At 38.7% G+C, this 22,007-nt stretch overlaps 1 protein-coding gene across 1 annotated transcript; it reads left to right on the top strand.

Annotated features, from left to right (window-relative positions):
* Positions 1–2,857: 2,857 nt before the first annotated feature.
* On the top strand, positions 2,858–20,949 carry tpd52l1 (tpd52 like 1). Its single transcript, XM_053614104.1, has 6 exons — positions 2,858–2,987; positions 5,902–5,993; positions 7,386–7,534; positions 12,829–12,930; positions 18,718–18,778; positions 19,854–20,949. Exons 1-6 carry the CDS (start codon positions 2,969–2,971, stop codon positions 19,980–19,982), a joined length of 552 nt encoding a protein of 183 aa, XP_053470079.1. The 5' UTR covers positions 2,858–2,968; the 3' UTR covers positions 19,983–20,949.
* Positions 20,950–22,007: the final 1,058 nt, after the last annotated feature.

Here is a 22,007-nt window from a genome sequence, read left to right as displayed (position 1 = left end):
GAGTAAATGGCAGGGTTGCCAAATTGGGCTTATTTTTAATATTTTACAGCATGCAAGAATTTGTTTTATAGCAAATCGTTAGAATTAAATCTAATAGATTTCTGCAAACAAAGACAGGCTGTATTTGCAGACAGTCTGTCTAAGATGTACAGAGCCATTTCTATTGTAAGATATCCATCCATTTTCTATATCGCTTATCCTACAGGGTCAACGGTTGAACGAAGTCCTGTTCTGACTCTGCCTTAATCATGTTTGAATTAGTTGATATTTCTGGTGCTTGCCTCTTATTATTCATTTGCTTGATCAGACAGCACAAATGGCATGATCTCCTCGTGCTGCGGGGGTTTCCTCCGGGTACTCCGGTTTCCTCCACCAGTCCAAAGCCATGCATGGTAGGCTGATTGGCATGTCTAAAGTTTCCACAGTGTATGAATGGGTGTGTGAGTGTGTATGTGAGTGTGCCCTGTGATGGATTGGCACCCCGTCCAGGATATACCCCGCCTTGTGCCCCATGCCCCCTGGGATAGGCTTCATGTTCCTCGCAACCCAGTAGGATAAGCATTATAGAAATAGAAGTGGACAGTGCAAATGTAGAGCTTGTGTTTACTTTTACAGTGGGCCTCCATTTTTTTCCCCCCTCTGCAAGTAGTTTCACACAATGACCACTTCCTTGGTTCCATTTCCTGCCCACTTTCATCACTTTGTCTGATGGAGTCGCTGCTTTAAAGATCTGCTTCCTGAGCTGAGACGTGTGCCCCAAGCCTCACTGACTCTCTGACATGAGCATCCTGTTGATCCAGGAGGCTCTGATCTGAATTAGTGTGATTTGTTCAGAGTGGTGGGAGGTAAGTGATCCCCCCCCGATTGAAACAAGTGCAAAAAAAAGTATCACCAACGATTGTAAGAAAAATACAGCACGGTATGAGGAAATCAGACTGGGGCTGATTTCTTTCTAGCCCAATCTGTACATTTATGCACCTTATCAGTGACATTCAGAGTCAAACACTTCCTAGATTTGATCTCCAGTTGATATTTTTCAGCCGGCTTTGCTGACACATTTATAACACATCGACAGCATGTGAAATACATTTGCAGATGTAATGCGAATGATGTGGATTATTTATCATCCTTTTTCCCCCAAAATGCCTTTGAAGGAGAAACTTTGTCCAATCAGAGTAAAGCGATAGAACTGAAAAAGAGTGTTTCTGTTATTTGGAGGAGACACGGCATGAACCCAGTTGAACATTACAGACTTAAAACACTTTTAAAAAATCACAAATTCAGCTGCCTTTAAGTGTCTTTGTGTATGTGTGTGGTGTAGTAGCAGTAGTAGTAGTTGTTGTTGTTTGACCACATCTTTCTTATTAAGCTATAGACGGGAAATAATGTATTGTTTAAGCCTAATAATGCCATTTTCGAGCTACTGATAAATTAGATGGTTGACGCGATCAGAAATGAATGCATTGGGCTAGAAATCTCATGTGCAGTTTGTACACATGACTAATAAATAGTTGATTTAGCTGCTCCTCCAAAAGTTCATATTCAAAACTTTATACATCATTGACCAAAACAACAATTAATAGACAATTCTAGGTAAGTGGTTAGCTAAACAGTAGGTAGTGTTGTAGGGTCTGGGGTTTGATCCGACTCTGGATCCATCCACATCCATGACCAAGTTACAGCTCTTACTGAAGACACATGAGTAAGACATCCATAGTTACCATAAGCACCATAGTGGATTTCTTTTCTGATGAAAAAGGGCTCAAAAGAAAAACTTTTAATACAGAACATTTTATATGTAACAGGTCATGAAAATGTAACTCATCATGCTGGTAATTGTTACTGCTAATTTATTGTATGTATTTATTTTTATAGCATAATTGTTATGCTTTAACTTGTGTTATTACACAGTTCTAATATTATTACATTATTACATTAAAGAATGAAGAGATTACAGATTACGTAAACAGGAGAAAAACATGGAAAGAATAGCGCTCGAATCTTTGACTTTCATTTTGAAATATATGTATAAAAATACTGTGTTTGAACAAGAGTTGGTCAAAACAAAATGGCCGCTGTGCCATGTTACAACAGCAGGTGGGGCTGTTGCTCTAAATTCACATACAACAGTTAAATGATATAAATAACATTGTACAATGTTGCTATAGGATAAAAGATTTATGTAGTAGTTGAATATATATATATATATATATATATATATATATATATATATATATATATATATATATATATATATAATTTTTTCTAACTACTACATTTTATTAACTTCTCTTTTATCCCATAGCAAATTGTATTACAAATAAAGTGTGTTGTGGTTGTTATTGTTGTGCTTCTTCTATTTGATGAGAAATGTCTGCTGATCAGTGACCACATTTAACTTTCTATACTTACAATTGTAATGTTGACTATTAGTGTTTTAACACGCCTCCTCCTACATGTTGCCAGATTGTCATTTTATCCGTTTCATAGTCAGGACTGTTTGTACACTGAAAACAATGAGTGTTAAATGGTATATTTATAGATATGGGTTGCTTATGTTAGCTATTGATTAGGACTATTATTTTATTATTTTATACTCTTTTATGTTCTTCCTGGAAATATAGGTTGCAGCTAATATTTTTTTCCGTCATAGAAAACTTTATAGGTGATTCCATGCTTGAATGATGAAAAATCATGTTTTTTAAATAAATGAATATGTATACGGAGAAAAACAGGAAATGGATCCGATTTAATCAGAACACAGCCAGAGAGTGGATTTAACCTGAGGGTTTTGCTTGTAAACTCCAACCTGGCAACCCTGTTACTTTTGTAAAGGGTGATTTGGCAACACAAACCCAGAGTCAAATGTGGGAGTTGACCTGGATTAAACAGCAGCTGACTTTAACTCCACCAAACTAAATGTTCTGCTGGCTCTGCACACTGAAAACAGTCATTTTACTGCAGTGACATGGAGCAAAGACAGCAAGGTGAGCTTCAGCTTCTCTTTCTCTTGCTCATTCTGTAATATAACCTGCTGTTTAAAAAAAAAAAAAAAAGACCTTCTTTATGGCTTGTAGATAAATAAAATCTAATAAGACTTGTCATTATTAATCATGCTTTGGGTTTACAATACTCAAAGTGCTCAGAGAGTACTAAATGCTCTGGATTTACTCTTTATTATGTTGAAAAGTATTATTATATGCCTGAGAATAACAGTTTGGAGCTTTAAAAAAAAAAAAAAAAAATTATAAACATGCACCTGATCAAGGTCATTGACTTCTCTGGATATTTAATTCAGCTTTTATTTAGCTGCATCTTATTTTAATTTACACTTCTTTATGTAACTGGTATATTGGACCTTATGATTGACCCAAGGCCATTTCACTCACTCAAGCCCAAACAGCTGAAATCCTGTGATTTGGCTTATACCAAGTACATTGCTGTATAGAGTGCAGCTGTGTTTAAAATATCTGACACTTAATCCTGTCTGTAAGGGTTCTACTCAAGCTTGTGTGTTGCCATGTTTCTGCATGTTTATAATCTTGACAGAGCTGGCTTCTTGCATTCTGACCCCTGAAGCAGATGAATGTGGTAAGATGATGTTAAACGGTGAATGACAACAGAAAAACACAGCTTGTGCTGAATGTTACGGTTAAGAATGGGGTGTGTGTGTGTGTGAGAGAGAGAGAGAGAGAGAGAGAGAGAGATTTTACAGTGTGTATTTTTTCATTCCCTACACCCATCACTAGAAGTATCCACTCTCAGGGTAGTCAGAAGGGTGTGAGTTCAAATCCCAGGACTCCAATTGAGCTGTTGTTGGTGATTGTTTGTTAAATATGAATAAAATGATCATATTTGATACAACAATGACATTTTATGAGTGACAAATCCATAATCATTGGCCTCATAGACCTGGAATGCTAGGTTTATTGCTACAAAAGAGCTGAGAGGGAAGAAAACAGGGGTATAGCTACAGAAAAGTGTTGATGGGTAGAGTGATGAGGAGCGGCCAGGTGTATATTTTTAGAGAGCTTAGGGGGTGTGGCCAGGTGTACAGCTTCAGAGGAGTTAAGGAGGATGGGGGATGGGGTTGAAACCAATCTGTGTACAGTTTGCAGCTACAAACTGCTAAAAGTTTCCAAACAAAATGGTATAATGTAGTGTGTATGTACAACCTCAATGTGTGAATAATTATTGAATGAAAAGTTATACGTAACCGACTGTGGATTTTGCAGCCATAAAAGTCGCCAAGTCTGATTCCTTTTAACAGGAAAGTCAACCCAGAGTGGAGCAGTGTGACTTGTTTTCCAAAATCAATAAACTTTTGAAGTCTGCAACCTCAGGCGATTATTACTAATATAAACAGTCGTGCAACAGTGAATATGTTTGACATGGTGACAGTTGCTCTATTGCATGCTGTTTGATAGTGTGGTGTGTTTTAGTGTCCCTTAGAACAGAGTGGCTTCTGTTGTGTTCGTCTATGTCGTGTTGAAAATTTGCATGACGTTAGAATCAGGCATAGGCTCAGTCTACGTTCACGCACGTGTACGTTCTACTTGCTCACGTCATACAGCTATACTGTAGTTCATGTCCTTTTTGTTTTCTTTTTTGCTAATCAAATGAAGAAGAAGATGATCTCCATGCAGGTAGGTCTTTCAGGTTTGTGTTAGGAGTAGAACGTGCTCCAGTGGTGTTCTCGTATCAGTAACTGATAGTGACACTGCTGATAAAAACACAGCTGATCGCATGTGATCGCAAGATTCACATCTTGATGCACACGCCCAGTGACAACGAGTTGAGTTAAATCCTGTCCCATAATCCCCGAGATTACTCCAGATCGGAGATGATGCAATGCTGTGGCGAAACGCCGGTCTCTGACCTCTGCTTCCGCATGCCACGCTGTCAGTTACCTGAGTGATGTTGGCAGCTTAATGGTTGTCTAAAGTGTATGTTTATTACGACTCGCTGGGTAGAATTTGGGCGGTAGAAGTTACTGTTAAGCACTGGAATAATTTGTTTACTTCTTGACCAAACCTTTCATTCATACCCATGTACACAAAGCCCCGCCTCCCTGAATCAACAATGTTCATTTATTTTCGTATTGTGCAACTCAAGGGTACCCTGGTACAGTTTAGGAATTCTGCACTACTAGTACTACTCATAGAATTTGTCCAGCATAATCAGTACTTGAGGATATACTCATCAGCTAAACTTGAATTTCTTTTGAAAGCAGGGTGACCTATTTGGTAGACGTTCTACACTGTGATTGAGCTTGCCGTGTCGTCTGATTCGTCTTTTTCTCATTAGAGCCTGTATAAATCTCCTATTTAAATGGCACAGCATTGGATATCTCCCATCTCTCACTCACTCTGTGTCATTGTTTTTGACATTTAAATCGCTATCCAGCTGCGATGGCCTTAAAATACCAGCTGTGTTTCTCCTTAAATGGACTCCATTCAACCAAGAAACCAAAATAGAGGCCTCTTACTTCTGAGTTGTTGGTATGCAGCTTGTTCTAAAATTATGTTAACGTTCTAAATAAGTAGCACAAAATAATGTGCAAAATTCCAGTGAATTCGAGCTGGGCTGGAATTATTTTTCCATGAAAAAGTTCAGACGAGCTACAGTGGGTGTTAAAAATCATAAGAAGAATGCCTGAGGAGATAATTACGCCAAATGGATGACTGTTCACGACATCATGGTTGATGGCTGTCGTGGACACACAACATGGGTCGTTTTCTTTAGTTTGATTATCCATGAGAAATATTTGGTACATACAGTAGAACTATACTTCCATGAAATACATTTCAGTGTAATAATACCTCGTGATCCGTTTCTATGTAAGGAACAATCAGTGACTGACTTCTGCTTTGTTTTTTTTTTGTGGTTTTGCTGTCTCAGGACTCCTGGGACAAGAGCCAGTCCAGGAAGTGGAGGAAGACAATACCATAATGGAAGAAGATAGAGAGGAAATGCAAAACGAGCTGACCAAGGTCCTTTTTTCTCATGTTTTCATCAGAAATACAGTGTCATGCTGTAGAAATCCACCACTGAGTTAACTATGAACACTATGAAGACTGTCAGGAGTCCAAAGTGGGGTGAAAAAAAAGTGAAGGTTGTTCCATGTAAATCTGGTAAAAGTTTGACTCATTGCTGATTATTCTTCCTACTTTTGCTTTACAATAGTGTCTGTCTTCTTTGTGAAAGGCTAATAGGAGCTGCTCTAAATAAGAGTTGAAGCTTGTACATCACAGGGGAAGAGAGTAATATATGGCGGTAAATAGGGCGGAAACTGCAGTAGTTTTCACATACGGTTGTGAAAGCAAGAACCAGCGTTTCCACAATTTTCACCCACAGTAATGGTGTTGCACAGTAGAAGGAAACCCTTGTTCGTTTTCTCTCTCTTGCGCTCTCTCTCTCTCTCTCTCTCACTCATTGCAGTTCATCACAATCACAATCAGCTGAAGTTCAAAACAGTAGTCCGCAGACAAGCAGATTTCATGTCCTGGCTATTATTAGTATTTTTTTATTCATAGTTCATAGATTTGGTGCGTATGTTTAAACGGAATGGTCTTTACAGTGGTGCGACACACCTCAATGCTATAACTGTAGCTCAAGCTTCCTAATCCCACCCCCACCTGCACTGCACACATCTGGCTGACAGAAGAATGAGGTAGATTAATCACCATGCACGAATGATAGACATTCTTTTGAGGATCAGGAACACGACACACAACGAACACAACGAAACACAACTTTTACTTTGCTCATATAACGCTAATGCTTTACTTCATGTAATTGCTTCACATTTAACATATCTTAACCATCTTGAATATCTTTTATGTGTAGTGGGAGGAGAGAACGCCGTAGCTGTTGGCTGGAACATTGAAACATTAAGTCTTTTTCAGGGTCTTAAAGCACAATGTAGAAACTTTTTTTTTTTTTTTTAAAAAAGGATAATATTCATAAACTCATTAATTTCCCTTAGTCTGTATTAATTCACTTAATTACAAACTAGCTGGCTATATGTTACTACAGTATGTTAGCTACCAATTTTTAGCTTGATCAATTACGGCACAACCAAAACGTGGGAATGGGCAGCAGATTAATGCTTTTACTTACTTTTTTTTTTTTTTTTTTTTTTTTTTTTTTACTTTTGTTTTGTTTGATCAATTCAACCACAATTCAAGCCTGATTCAAATGCAATTGCAAAACAAATAGTCATTAAACGAAAGACCTTTGTCGGTACATTTCCAGTCGTACCCCTTCCCTCACTCCCCATGTTTTGTTTTTCTGGTCTGCTTCTATAACTGATTCTTGAAGGATACATTGCAATGCAAACCCCCCCCCCCCCCCCAAAAAACACCCTGTATTTCTTTTGTCAGTTGGAGGAAGAAATTGTCACATTGAAACAAGTGCTGGCCTCCAAAGAGAAGCATCATGCTGAGCTGAAGCACAGGCTGGGCATGTCGACGTTAAGTGAGCTGAAACAGAACCTAAGCAGGAGCTGGAACGACGTTCAGTCAAGCACAGTGTAAGTAAACTCCTGCTTATCGACACAGTCCTGCTTCAAAGCCCTATAAAAGATTACCCAGCTAATAATTAATGACTGTCGCTGCCACTTGTTAGCTGATTGTGTTCACCTGTTCTGTGTTAGTCCTAGAGTAGTTTCTGTTTACACCATGTTGTGTCATTGTTTGTTGTGAAGTCTTATCGTGCATTTAGTTTTGTTAGGTCTAAGTCCTTTCTTTTTTTTCCTGTATATGAAAGTGTTTCCTGGTTTTGATCCTAGTTCCTGATACACGATTCTGATTAAAGAACACTTTGCTTGGTCGAGCAGCATTCCAAGAGTGCTGATATTTAGTACACGCACATTGGGACGCTTCACCGTTTGTATTACAATGCTTGCCTCTGTTCACCACATAAACTTCCACTTCCTATTTTCAAACGGTTACTACAGTAGAGTTAGCAGCATTGTCAGTGGACATCGCAAATGATACATTTTTCATAAATATAACTTTTGACTTAAAATATAAAAGCTTGTCCAATAAAGATGAAAAGGAAGCCAATTCTACCAGAAACACCTCTAATGAAAATGTGCAAATCAATGTGGGCTAGCTAGCCAGCTAGCTGAGAGGCGATAAAGTGAGTGTAGCTCCTTCGGAATCTTTTTCCCCTAGTGGAGCAAAAATAAACAAAACATTTGGCCATACTGTGTCCAAAATGTCACTTACTGGACATTTTGTTTGTGCACCGAATCAGAGCTGTGCCGATATTCAGTATAACCGCACGCTTCCTTGTGTGATATTGCTTAATTATGGATTATCCTTGTTTGTCATTGCGTGTCTGTTTTGTGTCCCTGTTACAAATTTTGGTTATGATTTTTGGACTGTTAATTAAGACACTGCTGAGTTTACACTTTTGCCAACACAGCCCATCAATAAAAACACCATCCTGATCGTAAAGCATGGTGGTGGAAGCATAATGTTCTGGGGATGTTTCTTATCTTATTAATTAATGTGCAACTGAGTCTATGCATTTGCATCCTGCCGCTCACCATACATTACATTTAGCAAAATCTTGCTGTTTTTTTTTTCCTGATTTAAATATTAAAGGTAAAATGGAATATTTCCATTTCCTATATTCCTATATTTCCATTTAATAAGCAAAGTTTTTATCAACAAACTATTACTTTTAAGAGCCTTACAATTTATTCTAGATATCGGTGCTGACTAGAGCTATAAATGCACAGGAAAATTAGAGTACATGAAATGTCCGAAAGCACATTTGTGGTTGTCTGTTATTAAGATGTGACATGTTTATCTGTTTACAAACAGGACCACAATTTTCATTCAGCTTCTTTAGTCCTAGAGGTGCGGATTTGCTTTATGGTTGTCACAGAGCCGTCTGCAGCCATAGCGCTGATCAGCCTCACTCAGGCAAACACAGTGGGATGACATCATTAGCACTGCTAGACCATCTGCACAGAGCACTTAGCACATGGTAGCACTCCTGTCCGGTCACAGCAGATCCACAGACTGGAATCAGATTATAAAATGCCATTATTAAACACTCTGTTATTAACTCACTAATAAATTAAAGTTGTCACTGACATATAATTTAGAAAACAGTGTGCCAATAATCTTGTATACAGTATAAAGAGGACTAAAGAGGAGAGGGACCACCTGGCGTTTTATCAGCGCTCAGTTCAAAAGCCTGCATCTCTGATGGTATGGGGGTGCATTAGTGCCTATGGAATGGGCAGCTTGCACATCTGGAAAGGCACCATCAATGCTGAAATGTATATAAAGGTTTTAGAGCAACATATGCTTCCATCCAGGTTCCATTCCATCTTTACTTCTGAGAGACTCTGCCTCTCTAAGATATTCTTTTTATACCCAGTCATGTTACTGGCCTGTTGCCAATTAACCTAATTACTTGCAAAATGTTCCTCCAGCTGTTTCTTTTTACTAACACTTACTCTTCTTTCGTCTCCCCAGTCCCAACTTTTTTGAGACGTGTAGCGGCCATCAAATTCAAAATGACCTTATTTGTTTCTTAAAATGGTACATTTCCTCAGTTTAAACATTGTTTTCTATGTTCTCTTGTGAATAACATGGGTTTTTGAGATTTGCTAGTCATTGCATTCTATTCTTATTTACATTTTACAGTGTCCCACCTTTTTTGGAATTGAGCTGTACATTCATATGTATATTTTTCAAAATGATCGTCTTTACCTCTGCATTACATTTTGTACAAGCATTCTTGGGCAGAATTTGTGCTCCCAAAATAAAGTCTGTCCCATTCAAAAGATAGCTCAAGGACATCAGTCTTCTAAGGTGACTTATTTTGGACAAATTTCAAGGGTGCATGACACGTGTCCTTCACAGCCCAAATGAGATATAGACAGAATTTTTTTTTTTCTGTTAAAATGCTGAACAGTGAGAACGGGTGAAGATCAACCATCAAGAGGTTGAATGGAAAAAACACATTTTAAAGAATGATAAATGAATTCTTACTTCGATTATCCGGAACATGCACATCAGTGGATCACCTGATCTGTCTCATCACCTGAGGTGAAAGTCACTCGTGGCATTCAAACACGAGACTCATCGTCATCTCTTCACTCGTCTGATTTCTGTTCGTGCTGAATAATCACTGATTAACGGGGTCAGTTCTGTTCTGCTCTTGCTATTAATGTCCGCCCTGTGTGCACGGGGTTTGCATGTTCTCCCCGTGCTTCAGGGGTTTCCTCTGGGTACTCCGGTTTCCTCCCAGAGTCCAAAGACATAGGTTGTAGCCTGACTACGGCGAATCGTCCGTAGTGTGTGAATGTGTTCGTGATTGTGCCCTATATTGGGCTGGCTCCCCATCCAGTGTGTCCCACACCTCGCGCCCAGAGCTCCCCTGTGACCCTGTGTCGGATAAGCAGTATGGAAATGGGTGGATGGATAATATATATATTACGTTCGACTAGGGGTGGGAATATGATATGACAAAAATAAAGCTTTGCTAAATCACTGCCAGCAAAAAAATACAAATAAACATGGATGTCAGAAAAAATAAATTACTAATACTAATAAATAAAAAAAAACATTCTAGTAATTAAATTCTAATAATAATTACAAATAAATGTTACACTTTTAAAGGTTTAGTATGAAGTTTACCGAATCACACTAGCTGCTTCCAATGAGCTTGTAATTGTTCTTTAAAATATTTGAAAAATATCATAATACCTGTGATATCTCAGAAAAATGTATCGTGACATAATTTATCATGATATCTATATTGTAATCGCTCTCTTGTCAACAACAAGCACCTTTTCAAGTGTATGATGTCGCTCCCTGAGTCAAAATCCCAACCATGTCGGTGTGTACAGTCCGTACAGGTGTGTAGCTCCTGTATGACCCAGATTGTGTTCATTAAGTTATAAAGTTACACACAGTGACGCTGGTAACTCGCCTCTATAATTAAAAGCTTCGTCTCAGGTCACAGATGCCATGGTGAGGAGACGTAGGTGGAGAAGATCAGATAGCACAATGGGATCGATTCACTCTCCAAGTCGTACACAATGTTTCCTTGTACCTGTCTTTGTAGCCTGGTCAATCAGCCAAGAGATGTTTGTTGTGTGAACTCTGTTTCCTAATGAGGTTCCTAATGTAGCTAACAAGTAAGGAAAGCTTGTGTGAATCGTTATACACACCTCAAACTGTCTTGAGTTGTTCAGTTTCTCAGACTAAGTTGCTTATGTGGTTTCTGACCCTGTCCAACACCGATTCCTATAAACATGGATACAAAAACATAAAAGATTTAAAATGGAAGAAGTCACAACGTTCTTCCTTACAACATGAGATCTGAGGGGTGGCCCAAAAGTTTTGTTGAATTTAAAAGTGAATTAAAACAGATTTGGATAATCATACAGTTCCACTATGGTGTGTATACATGGTTTTATAACAAAAGTTATAGCGGAGTCAAAAGATGTCATCATAGGCATATGATGTGAATACCACTAAACCAGCAAATATTAGCTTTACTTACTTGTTTGCTTACTGTTTGCTTTCACTTACTAGTGAAAGAACAATGGAAAATTTCACACACGAAACCATATCTTTGCACATTAAGGGGAACTGGAAAATTCTGCAACCTGTATATTAGTCCTTTAAACAGTCAGGACCTGGCCGTGGATCCAGCCTGACATTCTTCACTTTCATAACTACACATCTTTGCTATTTCTTTCACTTTAGTTAATACAGCAATGATAGTAGTTGCTGAACTATATCCCAGGGTTTACAGGTGTTTAGGATGCAATATGAGAAGCTGGTGTAATGTTGATCTTACATTGTTTCTGTAACACAGGTGCAAACATTGCTAACAAGAAAATCTTAACAGGCAGAGAGAAAAAAACCTGAATTTTACCACTAAAACGGCTGCCGTATGTTGGTGGATGAGACAGCTCCATGCTAATAGCATAAAGCATAAACAGCACATTCGACCCCATGATTTTATTGACTAGAAACTACAGCCCTGCTCTCACATTCTGTTGGTTCACAAAACCAAGGTTTGTGTATACAGAGGTCAAAGTTTGCCTAGAGAAATTCGTGAAAGCGAAAGTAAGTGCTGCCAGAACAAATGCACGTCATTCAGGTCTTGGGTCTTTTCCCTTTCAACGATTTGGGTTTTTTTTCCCCCCAGAAAAAAATTATACTGGGGCTGAGCACGCAACCATGCTTCAGCTGAACAAACAGAAAAAAAACTTCTTTGTGGGTCTTGTGTATCAATATAATAAGAGGTTAAAAATCGTAAATTCTAGGGCTAAACAGTAGCTCTAGGAATGTCGCCATTAATCAACAAATCTACTCATGAGGTCAAAAAAAAAAACAGCAACAAAGGGTTAAGGGCCTTGCTCAAGGGCCCTGCAGTGGCAAGTTAGCAGTGCTAGGATTTGAACACACGACTCCAATCAGTCGTCCAATGTCTTAACCACTGAGCTAATGCTGCCCATATTACAGCAGTTCTCTTGGATGAGAAGGTCAGGGGTTCAAGCCTCAGCACTGCCAAGCTGCCACTGTTGGGCCCTTGAGCAAGGCCCTTAACCCTCTCTGCTCCAGGGGGCACTGTATCATGTCTGCCCCTGCGCTCTGACCCCAACTTCCTGACATACTGGGGTATGCGAAGAAAAGAATTTCACTGTGCATATGTATATGTGATCAATAAAGACTCATTATCATTATGATGAGTTTCCAGAGAAGCAGTCTCACCGCTTGATGTATTGTTTCTCAAACAAGGTCGTCAAACAGGTGACTAATAACATTTGTGTGTCGTCTACAGATATAAAAAGACCTCAGAGACCCTGAGCACAGCAGGCAGTAAGACCACATCGGCCATCAGCAACCTGGGCACGGCCATCAGCAGAAAGTTTGGGGATATGAGGTATAGTAGCTTTAGCCATTTTCAGCCTACTGCGTCATTTGTTCCTGCATTTGCTTTGCTCCCTTTCTCTGTCCTTCGTCATCTTGTAGAACTGCCAGGAGCAACAGCTTTTTCCAATTAAAGCACAATACGCATACTGTCCACTGTCATCCCCTGCTGAGGACACGCCAGCTGCCCTGTGATGCCCGAGAGTGGTTTACTCAAGACAGCCTGTCTGAGATTGTGTTACATAAGCAGCTTTCACCAGAGTGCATTCAGCATCAGGACTTGACCCTGGCCTGTAGTAATGGAGACTTATGTCTTTCATAATGTTTGTCATAGTGTCATATATTTATCTTACTCCCCCTGCACTAATCACACCATTCTACGAACAGTTCTAATAGGCGTGTCCTAAAATTCTAACGAACACGCTCGATTGACATCAGTATTTCCGTGACTCCCAGCATGCTATACCACTCGCGCAGAACAAAGCTACACTACCAAGGAGATTCAGGATAGTTGAATGCTACACGTACCAACATACTACATTATACAATCCAGATATATAATTAGACAATTTCCTTGCCACTCACATTACTAAACCAATTGTTAATAGGCTAAGCATGCTAGGTTGGCTTTTGCTTGCTACTTACTCTTTTGATGACGCTGATGTGGGGTAGGGATGAGTCTTATATGAATTGCTATATGAATATCTGAACAAAATTAATTTATATTGTTTAACTGTTTCAGGAAAAAAAAAACACGTCAGCTTGTCTAAGACTTTCAAAATAGTATCCTGTCTTTTCCCTAATGTCTCGTACCTCTAATGTGTGTATGTTATCTAATGCTACATTATTTAAATGCTACATTGAGACTAATTCTCAGACAATTAACCACTGTGGGGGAAAAAAAAAATAATTACATCTATAAATATGTATAACGTGTAGAAAGTCACCTATTATTTATACTTTGTTCTGCGTATTAGTCTTGAAAACAAGAATTCTAGCTATTGCTAGCTGGAGTTTGGTGCTTCATCGCTAAACATTGAACAAGAACTGTCTAGTTTCTTCGGCAGAGCCCGATCACAATTTTTCCCGGACCTTCTCGAAAGTTTGGAAACTGGTGTAGAGAAGTGTCTATAGCTAGAAGGCCAAATAGCCAATCAGACTGCAGCTGTAAAAAGATTCTGAAGCATGTGGCCAGAAAAGTGAAAAAATAGGTATCAAACACTCTGGAGCATCAGAGACTGAGACTAGGCCAATGTTTATCTAACAACTAGGCGATTATGGATTTCGATTGTTTGTTATAGTGATGCAGCTTTGCACATCCTGGTCCTGAAAGTAAACATGCTCTGCTGTTTGCCATCATTCAGCAGGGGTGTCATAAATATACTATCACAAAATCATTCAGATTAAATATTAACACTGTTACTGTTTAACCAGTCATGCCATTCGACACCCGATCTCGAGCGGTTAGCCCGCTCACATGGCGTGTAGACTCGAAACGGACCCTAAGTGATGTTCTCATGTGGAACAACAATCAGTTATTCGATCCACACTTGAGTTTGAAAACAGGAAAACATCTAAAAAGATCTGTTTCCTCAGGTGTTTCTCCTGAAACAAACAAACAAAAAAATCCCCCAGTAATCTCAAAAAATTGTCTTCGTTGATGTTTCAGTCAAGATCTTAAAAAATTCCTACCAACATTCTCAGATCTGTGACGATAATGATGTCAGGATAAGTTTATTCAAATATGGTAATAAGTAAGGGAAAATAACCAACGAAAGGATGGTGTAATGAAACAGTAACACCGTTACCACCCCAAAGTTGATTCTTTCTTGATGATATCAATTATTGCAATTTTTTATTTATTAAAGAATAACACATCATAATTGTTATCTATTTATAGTTATGGATAGTACCGTCAGAACCCTCAGCTTGTCATGTTACAGAGAAACCGGAAAGCCGTCCATCATGAAGACTTTCTCATGTCAGAAAACTTCCAATTCCACCTGTGACAAAGCTCCGACACTGGAGACTCCTTCCAAAAATTGCTAAATAAATATCTCCTTACACCATATCAACAATCAGACACGTTTTTTTTAATATATATATCCTGTTCGTATTGAGCGAGCACATTTAATATAAACCTGTGATTATAACAACTTCTGACCAAACAGAACAGTGCCGTGGTAGCACTTTAATTGAAGACAAGTAGTACACTAGAGTATTTGTGTAGTACTCTAGTGTAGCTTCGTGTTACTTTTTGACCGACACTTTTCACTTTTGTAGTTTACCGAAATAATTCGACTCGGTAAACTACACGTTGAACTTTAGGAATTTTGAGAGAAACCTTAATATCTAAATGTAATAAAAGTGAGATATAGTGATGAAAGTCTCCGCACATATCAAAGAGGAACCTTTAATTAAAGGAAATTTCCATTGGTAATGTACCAAACTCCTGGTGAAAACTATCGCAATTAAAAACCCAGCTGTGAAAATGCTCTTATTCCTTCTGTTTTCTCCCCCGCAGTCATTACTATAATAACTAACACTGCTCTTTCGCATAATGTTGTAATTGTGCTCAAAAACAAACCTTTTGTTCTGCTTGATTTACTCCAGCATTTTTGGCCTTGACTTGCTCTATGCCAGGAGGTATGTCTGTGTATGTATGTGTGTGTGTGTGTGTGTGTGTGTGTGTGTGTGTGTGTGTGTGTGTGTGAGGATTTCAGCTTTACACACTCTTCTCCTGCATGTATACACTGATTAGCAGTCTGCATGAATGCATGCACTCAGATTCACACAATATAGATGACGATCCTGTTTTATCTACTGTACAAAATTCCCTGTAGTGTTAAAATCATTCATCAGCAAATCAATTAAGTTCAGTATAATTCCTAGGGTAGACTCAGCCTTTTACTTCATTAATATTCATAGTGCCCTTTTTCCTGTTAGTTTAGGACAAGGCACCTTGGATTTGCAGTGTATTTGGACTGCAGTGCATGCTTTTGTGTGTGTTCTGAGATGGTGTGAAGGTAGATTGCATTAATACACATCCCATGTGTAAATTATTGCTGGGATTAAACTATCTAAATGTTTGTTTAACTTTTTTTTTCCCCCGCCTTCTGTTGCATTTCATAAGACTAAATTCAATAGGGTAAGATTCTGTGTGTGAACTACTAAACTGCTTGTTTTGTGTGATGTTTTAGGATGGTGAGTTCTGAAACATTGGAATGTGGATAACACTACTGACTAATTGGAGATCTAGATATTACAGCCCTAAATAGCTGAAGCTACCACTCTAGCAGCACATACTCGTCGAGAAATTAATGCTGACATCATGTCCGAAGTAAATATAATTTCCCCTTGGAATCTGTTACACTTTCATGAGTGGATTGCAGTCATGCCACACTGAAATGCAAGTACTGTCCAATCAAAGAAATGGTGTCGTCCGTATAAAAGAACTAGAATTATTATTAAAACCTGGGGAAAAAAATAGTTAATATGACTAAAATATGTAGCTTACATCAGGATCTATGCAGCGAAGAGTAGGAGCAAGATTGGTTAATGAACTTTTAAGATAGCAGCTGGAATCTTCTCCATAACAACAGCGACCAATGCAAGTCAATTTACTTGTTAACTGACCATTTGCAAATAAATAGCTAACAGAGCTAGGTCATGACATACTGTAGCTAAGAAACTTAGCTAGGCAATATATGCACAAGCTAATGCCAAGTACTGTCTTTTTTTTTTTTTTTTTTTTTTTAGTTTTTTAGATGGACATATGGAAATCTGCCATACAGGTCCCTGTGCAAGTGGTTACTATGGAAACAATAATTATTATAATTAGATCGAGCACATTCTTATAAATCTGTGATTTACCTTGCAGCCGGAACTACTCTTATAGCTGCTGTTATAGAAAATCTTCCGACCAATCATAAGTGAGAATTCAGCAGAACTGTGGTTAAAAAATATAAACTTTACTTTGTTTTTCGATAAATGGTCCAATCGAGACTTTTAGGCCTTACAGTCCACTCCGACTTGATTTCTAGATCTGCACGTAGTTCAGTTACACTGCTTGAGAGCATGCCCTTGAGACCTGCTAAATGTGTACATAATATACACGTCTGATAAGATGGCTTATTTATAGCTTAGCAGCCTTTAGCAAGAAACACAGTTGTAACTGCTGTAGCAGATCCTGAGCCGTTCTGCGGTGTGCTTGCTAAAGCTGTATTTGTTTACTGTTTCATCATGTTAATATGTGTCTCTCTTGCCTAACCATGCTAACTATGGACAGCTACTCTATACGCCACTCGATGAGCATGCCCACTATGAGGTAAACGTGGATCATTGGCAGTTAACTTGACCGAGTTGAATTTGGTCAAAAACAGAGCTGTATGAAAACAGTAAATGTTCAAATATATTTCACCATTTGTATCAGAAATGCAAAAGTAAATTCTACTTTCAGCACCACTACAATGGGATACCATTTCTTCAGTGACTACGTTTACATGGACAGCAGTAATCTAATTATTGACCTTATTCTGAATAAGACAATATTCTGATTAAGGTGTTTACATGAGTCGCTTTTAGAACATTCCTTTCATGTTCAGGTTTTACATGTTATAGAACATAGATCGATTAACGGCACACGTCATTACGTCCCCACGCCACGCCGTCCGACGTTCCCTCCAGAATTTCACGTATCGACATACAGATCGTCTTCGTTATGGTACCGTATACAGTTTTGGGTGTTTCATTTTTAATTTTACGAAAGTTTCAAGTGCAGTTAATTATTTATCATGCTATACATGCAAATAGACGACTGCTTGAAGCCGTGGGCTGCGTCCCAAACCTCATACTTACGTACTATGTAGCAGCTGAAATGCATGTATTTCGCCTACTATATACATGTATTTCGCCTACTATATAGTAGGTAAGTACGCGGTTTTGGATGCAGCCGTGCTCTCTTGTTTGCCGTCAAACGGTTGAGCACTGCCGTGTGTGATCGTGTCCTGTCACAAAATGCAGTGAAAACTCTCACACGACCTTAATAGTGTGATTAAGGTGTGTACATGTCTTTAACGCACGTCAATAATGCGACTAAAACAGGAATACTCCACATGTCTTAATTCCATTTGTGTTTACTTTGAGTATGACTTTAATCTTATTAAGGTCATCAATAATCTCTGTTTACATGCTAGTTTCTTAATCAGAGTATCGTCTTAATCGGCTTAATATCGGAATATTGTTGTCCATGTAAACGTACTGACTGTTGGTGCTGCCTCACTGTTGAACTGTTAAGAGAAAACCTTAAATATCTATGCTAAACTTTTTTGAGATGATAACTGTTTTCCTTTGTTATTTATCCAGTTGTCTAGGTGACAAAAAAAAAATCCCAGAGGGATACACTTAAAAAGTATTTCTGCACTGTGTAACATTAATAACTAACTGTTAGCCAATTAGTTAGTATGACGTGCAAATTAATAGCAAGTTCATTAGTATGACATTAGATAATTGTTTATATGACATGCTGTTAACAAATGAGTTAGTATGACATGCTCACTGTCAGCCAATTAGTTAACTGTTAGCTAATTATTTTGTTGTTTACTTGTGAAGTGTTAGCCAAGTCCTGCGTAGTAGTCTATAATTACAAACTAGAAACTGTATGTATTATAATAAAGGCAAAAACAGAAATTATGATATTATGACCAAACAAATTACCCTTCAGCACATTCAGTGCAACATTGTGTACATCATATATGTCTTCTTCTTTTCTTTTCTTTTCTTTTTTTTTAAATGTCAACAGGAACTCACAGAGCTTTAAGTCCTTTGAGGAGAAGGTTGAAACCACGGTTTCGAACATTAAGGTAAGTGTAAGCGGACAGGGTGTGGACACCTGCTGTGGGTCAATATTGACCTGTGTTTCAGACAAACCTGAAGTGTCAGCGATGTCAGCTGCTAATGAATCTCTCTCGCTCTGTTAGTCCAGTGCTGTTAATGATTACTCCTGGCAGCCTGCCAACACACGTTTAGCTTTCTGATTCTGTGAGTAATGGGGAATGTCACGATGCCTATTATAATCAGTAGGCTCTGTTTTTTTTTTTTTTTTTTTTGCTATTATAAAATATAGAAGTAATTATATAACAGCAGTGTTGATAACTTTTTATAACAGCTGCTCTGAGAGTAGTTTCAACTGCAAGTCAGATCACAGGATTATATCAATGCACTTGTTTCTATAGTAACAAGGTATTCACAGGGACTATGTGGGTGCTCGTGTAATTTAGATCTAACCAGACACTCAGTGTTGTTTTATTCTGTACATAATAGATATAAATGAATTAAGAATGAATTTTGTGATATTGGGAATAATCTATCTCTGTATAAGAAACGGTTCATCTGCACCTCACTAGTGTACACTTATCAAATAGTGCACTATGCATCGAATAGACTGTGATTTTGGACATACAGCAAGCGCCTTTTGTGCTACAAGTAAGTCCAGAATTATTGGCATCCGTCCTTAACATGATTCTGGAGTTGACTGTATGGCCTTAACTGATTTACCCCTTCCAGTGAACCTGCCTTAAGGTTCACTGGAACTAGCCTTTATTACAGGCTAGTTTTTTAACTAGCCTTTAATAAAGCCCATTTACGCCTTTGCTGGAACACTTGTCATTATTCTACCATCATGTATTGCTGTTTTGTAATTTGTACTTGAACCCAACGGTGTCCAGGAACCCAAAACTTAACCAAGCAGGATATAGATCCTAGACATTTTCTCCTAGTAGGATCTGCTTTTCTTTGCAGTGTGATCTTTTAGAAGGAGAACTACAATTAGACACTGACTCGCAGCGAAATGTACCCAATGAAACACAGTGTTATGGTGTTGCGTGCTGTTTGGAAACTAAACATGGCCCTATTTGTCTTTCTTTGCCGTCTGAGCAGACGAAGGTCGGAGGGAGTGCTAGTGGAGGAAGTTTCGAGGACGTGCTCTCATCAGCAGCTCAGGCCAGCGCTCAGAACAACGGCCCCACAGCCTCCGCTAACGACCTGAGAGAAAACAACCAGTGCTAATGAGACCAGACCAGATTTGCTAAGAAATGTACAGACTTCTAGATGACTGGAGATGGAGCTCTGGTGCCCCTCTGTGGCCAGGAGAATACACCACCTTTATAGGAAAGAGAACTTTAAAGTTAAGAATGAAGTACTAACCATGACCAAACTTTTCACTTAGGCTGTGTTCTAATATGCCCGAACCAGTTTACCTTGGGATAACTTCCACTGCTTAATAGCCAATTGAGATATGTTAGAAATCCATTTAAAGGCCCACGGGAACGACCAAAATTTACCTGGAAGGCATCAGGATCTGATGCATTTTCCTTGTTGAAACCTTAAGCAAATGGTGGTCAAAAGTGATGATTCAAAAAAAGAGCATTAAAATGGGCAAAATTTCCAAAATATAATATTTGATCTGGATATCGATGCTTGACACCAGCCTTTTGTTTAGTTTTAATAACTTCGTAGGTTTTCTATAAGCTCGTACTGTACGTCTGGTTTCCAGCTCATTGCATTAAGATCCTTAGATTAAAAACTCTTTTTTTTTATTATTTATGTTTTTTAACTAGCCTGTAAATCTACGCTTTTGGTTAGCACGTTTGGCTCGCACCTCCAGGGTTGTGGGTTCGATTCCTACCTCCGCCCTGTGTGCACGGAGCTTGCGTGTTCTCCCCGTGCTTCGGGGGTTTCCTCCCCCAGTCCAAAGCCATGCATTGTAGGCAGATTGGCATTTCCAAATTGTCCAAAGAGTGTGAATGTTTGTGCAATTGTGCCTGCGATGGGTTAGCACCCCATCCAGGGCGTCCCCTGTGTAACAAAATGGCTGTTCAAAACTATTCAAAGTCCAATTGGCAGTAAAAGCAACCCAATACAACCTCAGTACAACCTACTGAGCTTTCAGCTGGAGAAAGGTTAAGGCATTTTGTCTGTGATGAGTTGATTGTTCCTCTGGTGTATAAAACAAAATAAAAAAAATCTTATAACATATGCATTCAATTGTGGTCTAGTTTCCGAGCTGTTGTTTCTGAGCATCCGTGTTTCTTCCAAAAAGAAATTTCAGTTGATGATTAGAAAAACATTTCCTGGTCTTGTGTTGTCCGACCTGAGATGCTTTTCTGCTCACCGTGGTTGCAACTAGTCGGGCCATTCTCCCCTGACCTCTCTCATCAACAAAGCGTTTCCGCATGCAGAACTGCCACTCACTGGATGTTTTTTGTTTGTTTGTTTTTCACACCATTCTGTGTAAACTAGACACTATTATGCAAGAAAATCTCAGGAGATCAGCAGTTTCTGAAATACTCAGACACGAACCATGCAATGGTCTGAGTCACCGAGCTCACATATTTTTACTATTCTGTTGTTTGATGTGAACAATAACTGAAGCTCTTGACCTGTATCTACATGATCTGATGCAGTGCACTGTTGCCATACGATTGGAGAATTGCATAAACGAGCAGGTGTTCTTATTTAAATGGCGGTTAGTGGAGGAACGTTAGTTGCTGTGAAACCCCTACATTAGTTCTGATGCAACCAGAAGACACACACTTAGATGAATGGAGTAGACCTGTGTGCAATTAAAATGTCACATGATCTCAATATAAATACACCTGTTCCTGGAAGGCCCCATTTTAACTTCACTGGGTTGACATGATAACATGATACAAAACCAGCAGTAGCTGTTTATGAAAATGTTTTAGAAGCTGATTAGTATGCTTGTATAATATTCAGTTTGGAAGTTGCAGTTTTTCCACAGTAAATGTTTGGGTTTTTTTTTTTTGCCAATTCTCAAAGGACTACCATCTCAAAATGATATTACACTGTAGTTTAAAGATCCTACCTGATTCAGGGTGTTAAATCTTTATCCTACGTTTTAATGAAAGGAAACGTGACCCAAATAACATTTATAATAGAGTGCAACGAACACTGTGCATTTGACAAACACAACACAATTTTTTGACGTGGACAACACAGTCCCTCCAGGGTTGTGCGATTTTTGCGATCGCCGAAATGAATGCAAAATCAAGCAAACTCCGCGATATTCAG

Source organism: Ictalurus furcatus, chromosome 25, assembly GCF_023375685.1.
Source record: "Ictalurus furcatus strain D&B chromosome 25, Billie_1.0, whole genome shotgun sequence".
Taxonomy (NCBI): domain Eukaryota; kingdom Metazoa; phylum Chordata; class Actinopteri; order Siluriformes; family Ictaluridae; genus Ictalurus; species Ictalurus furcatus.
This window is presented reverse-complemented; position numbering and strand designations above follow the sequence as displayed.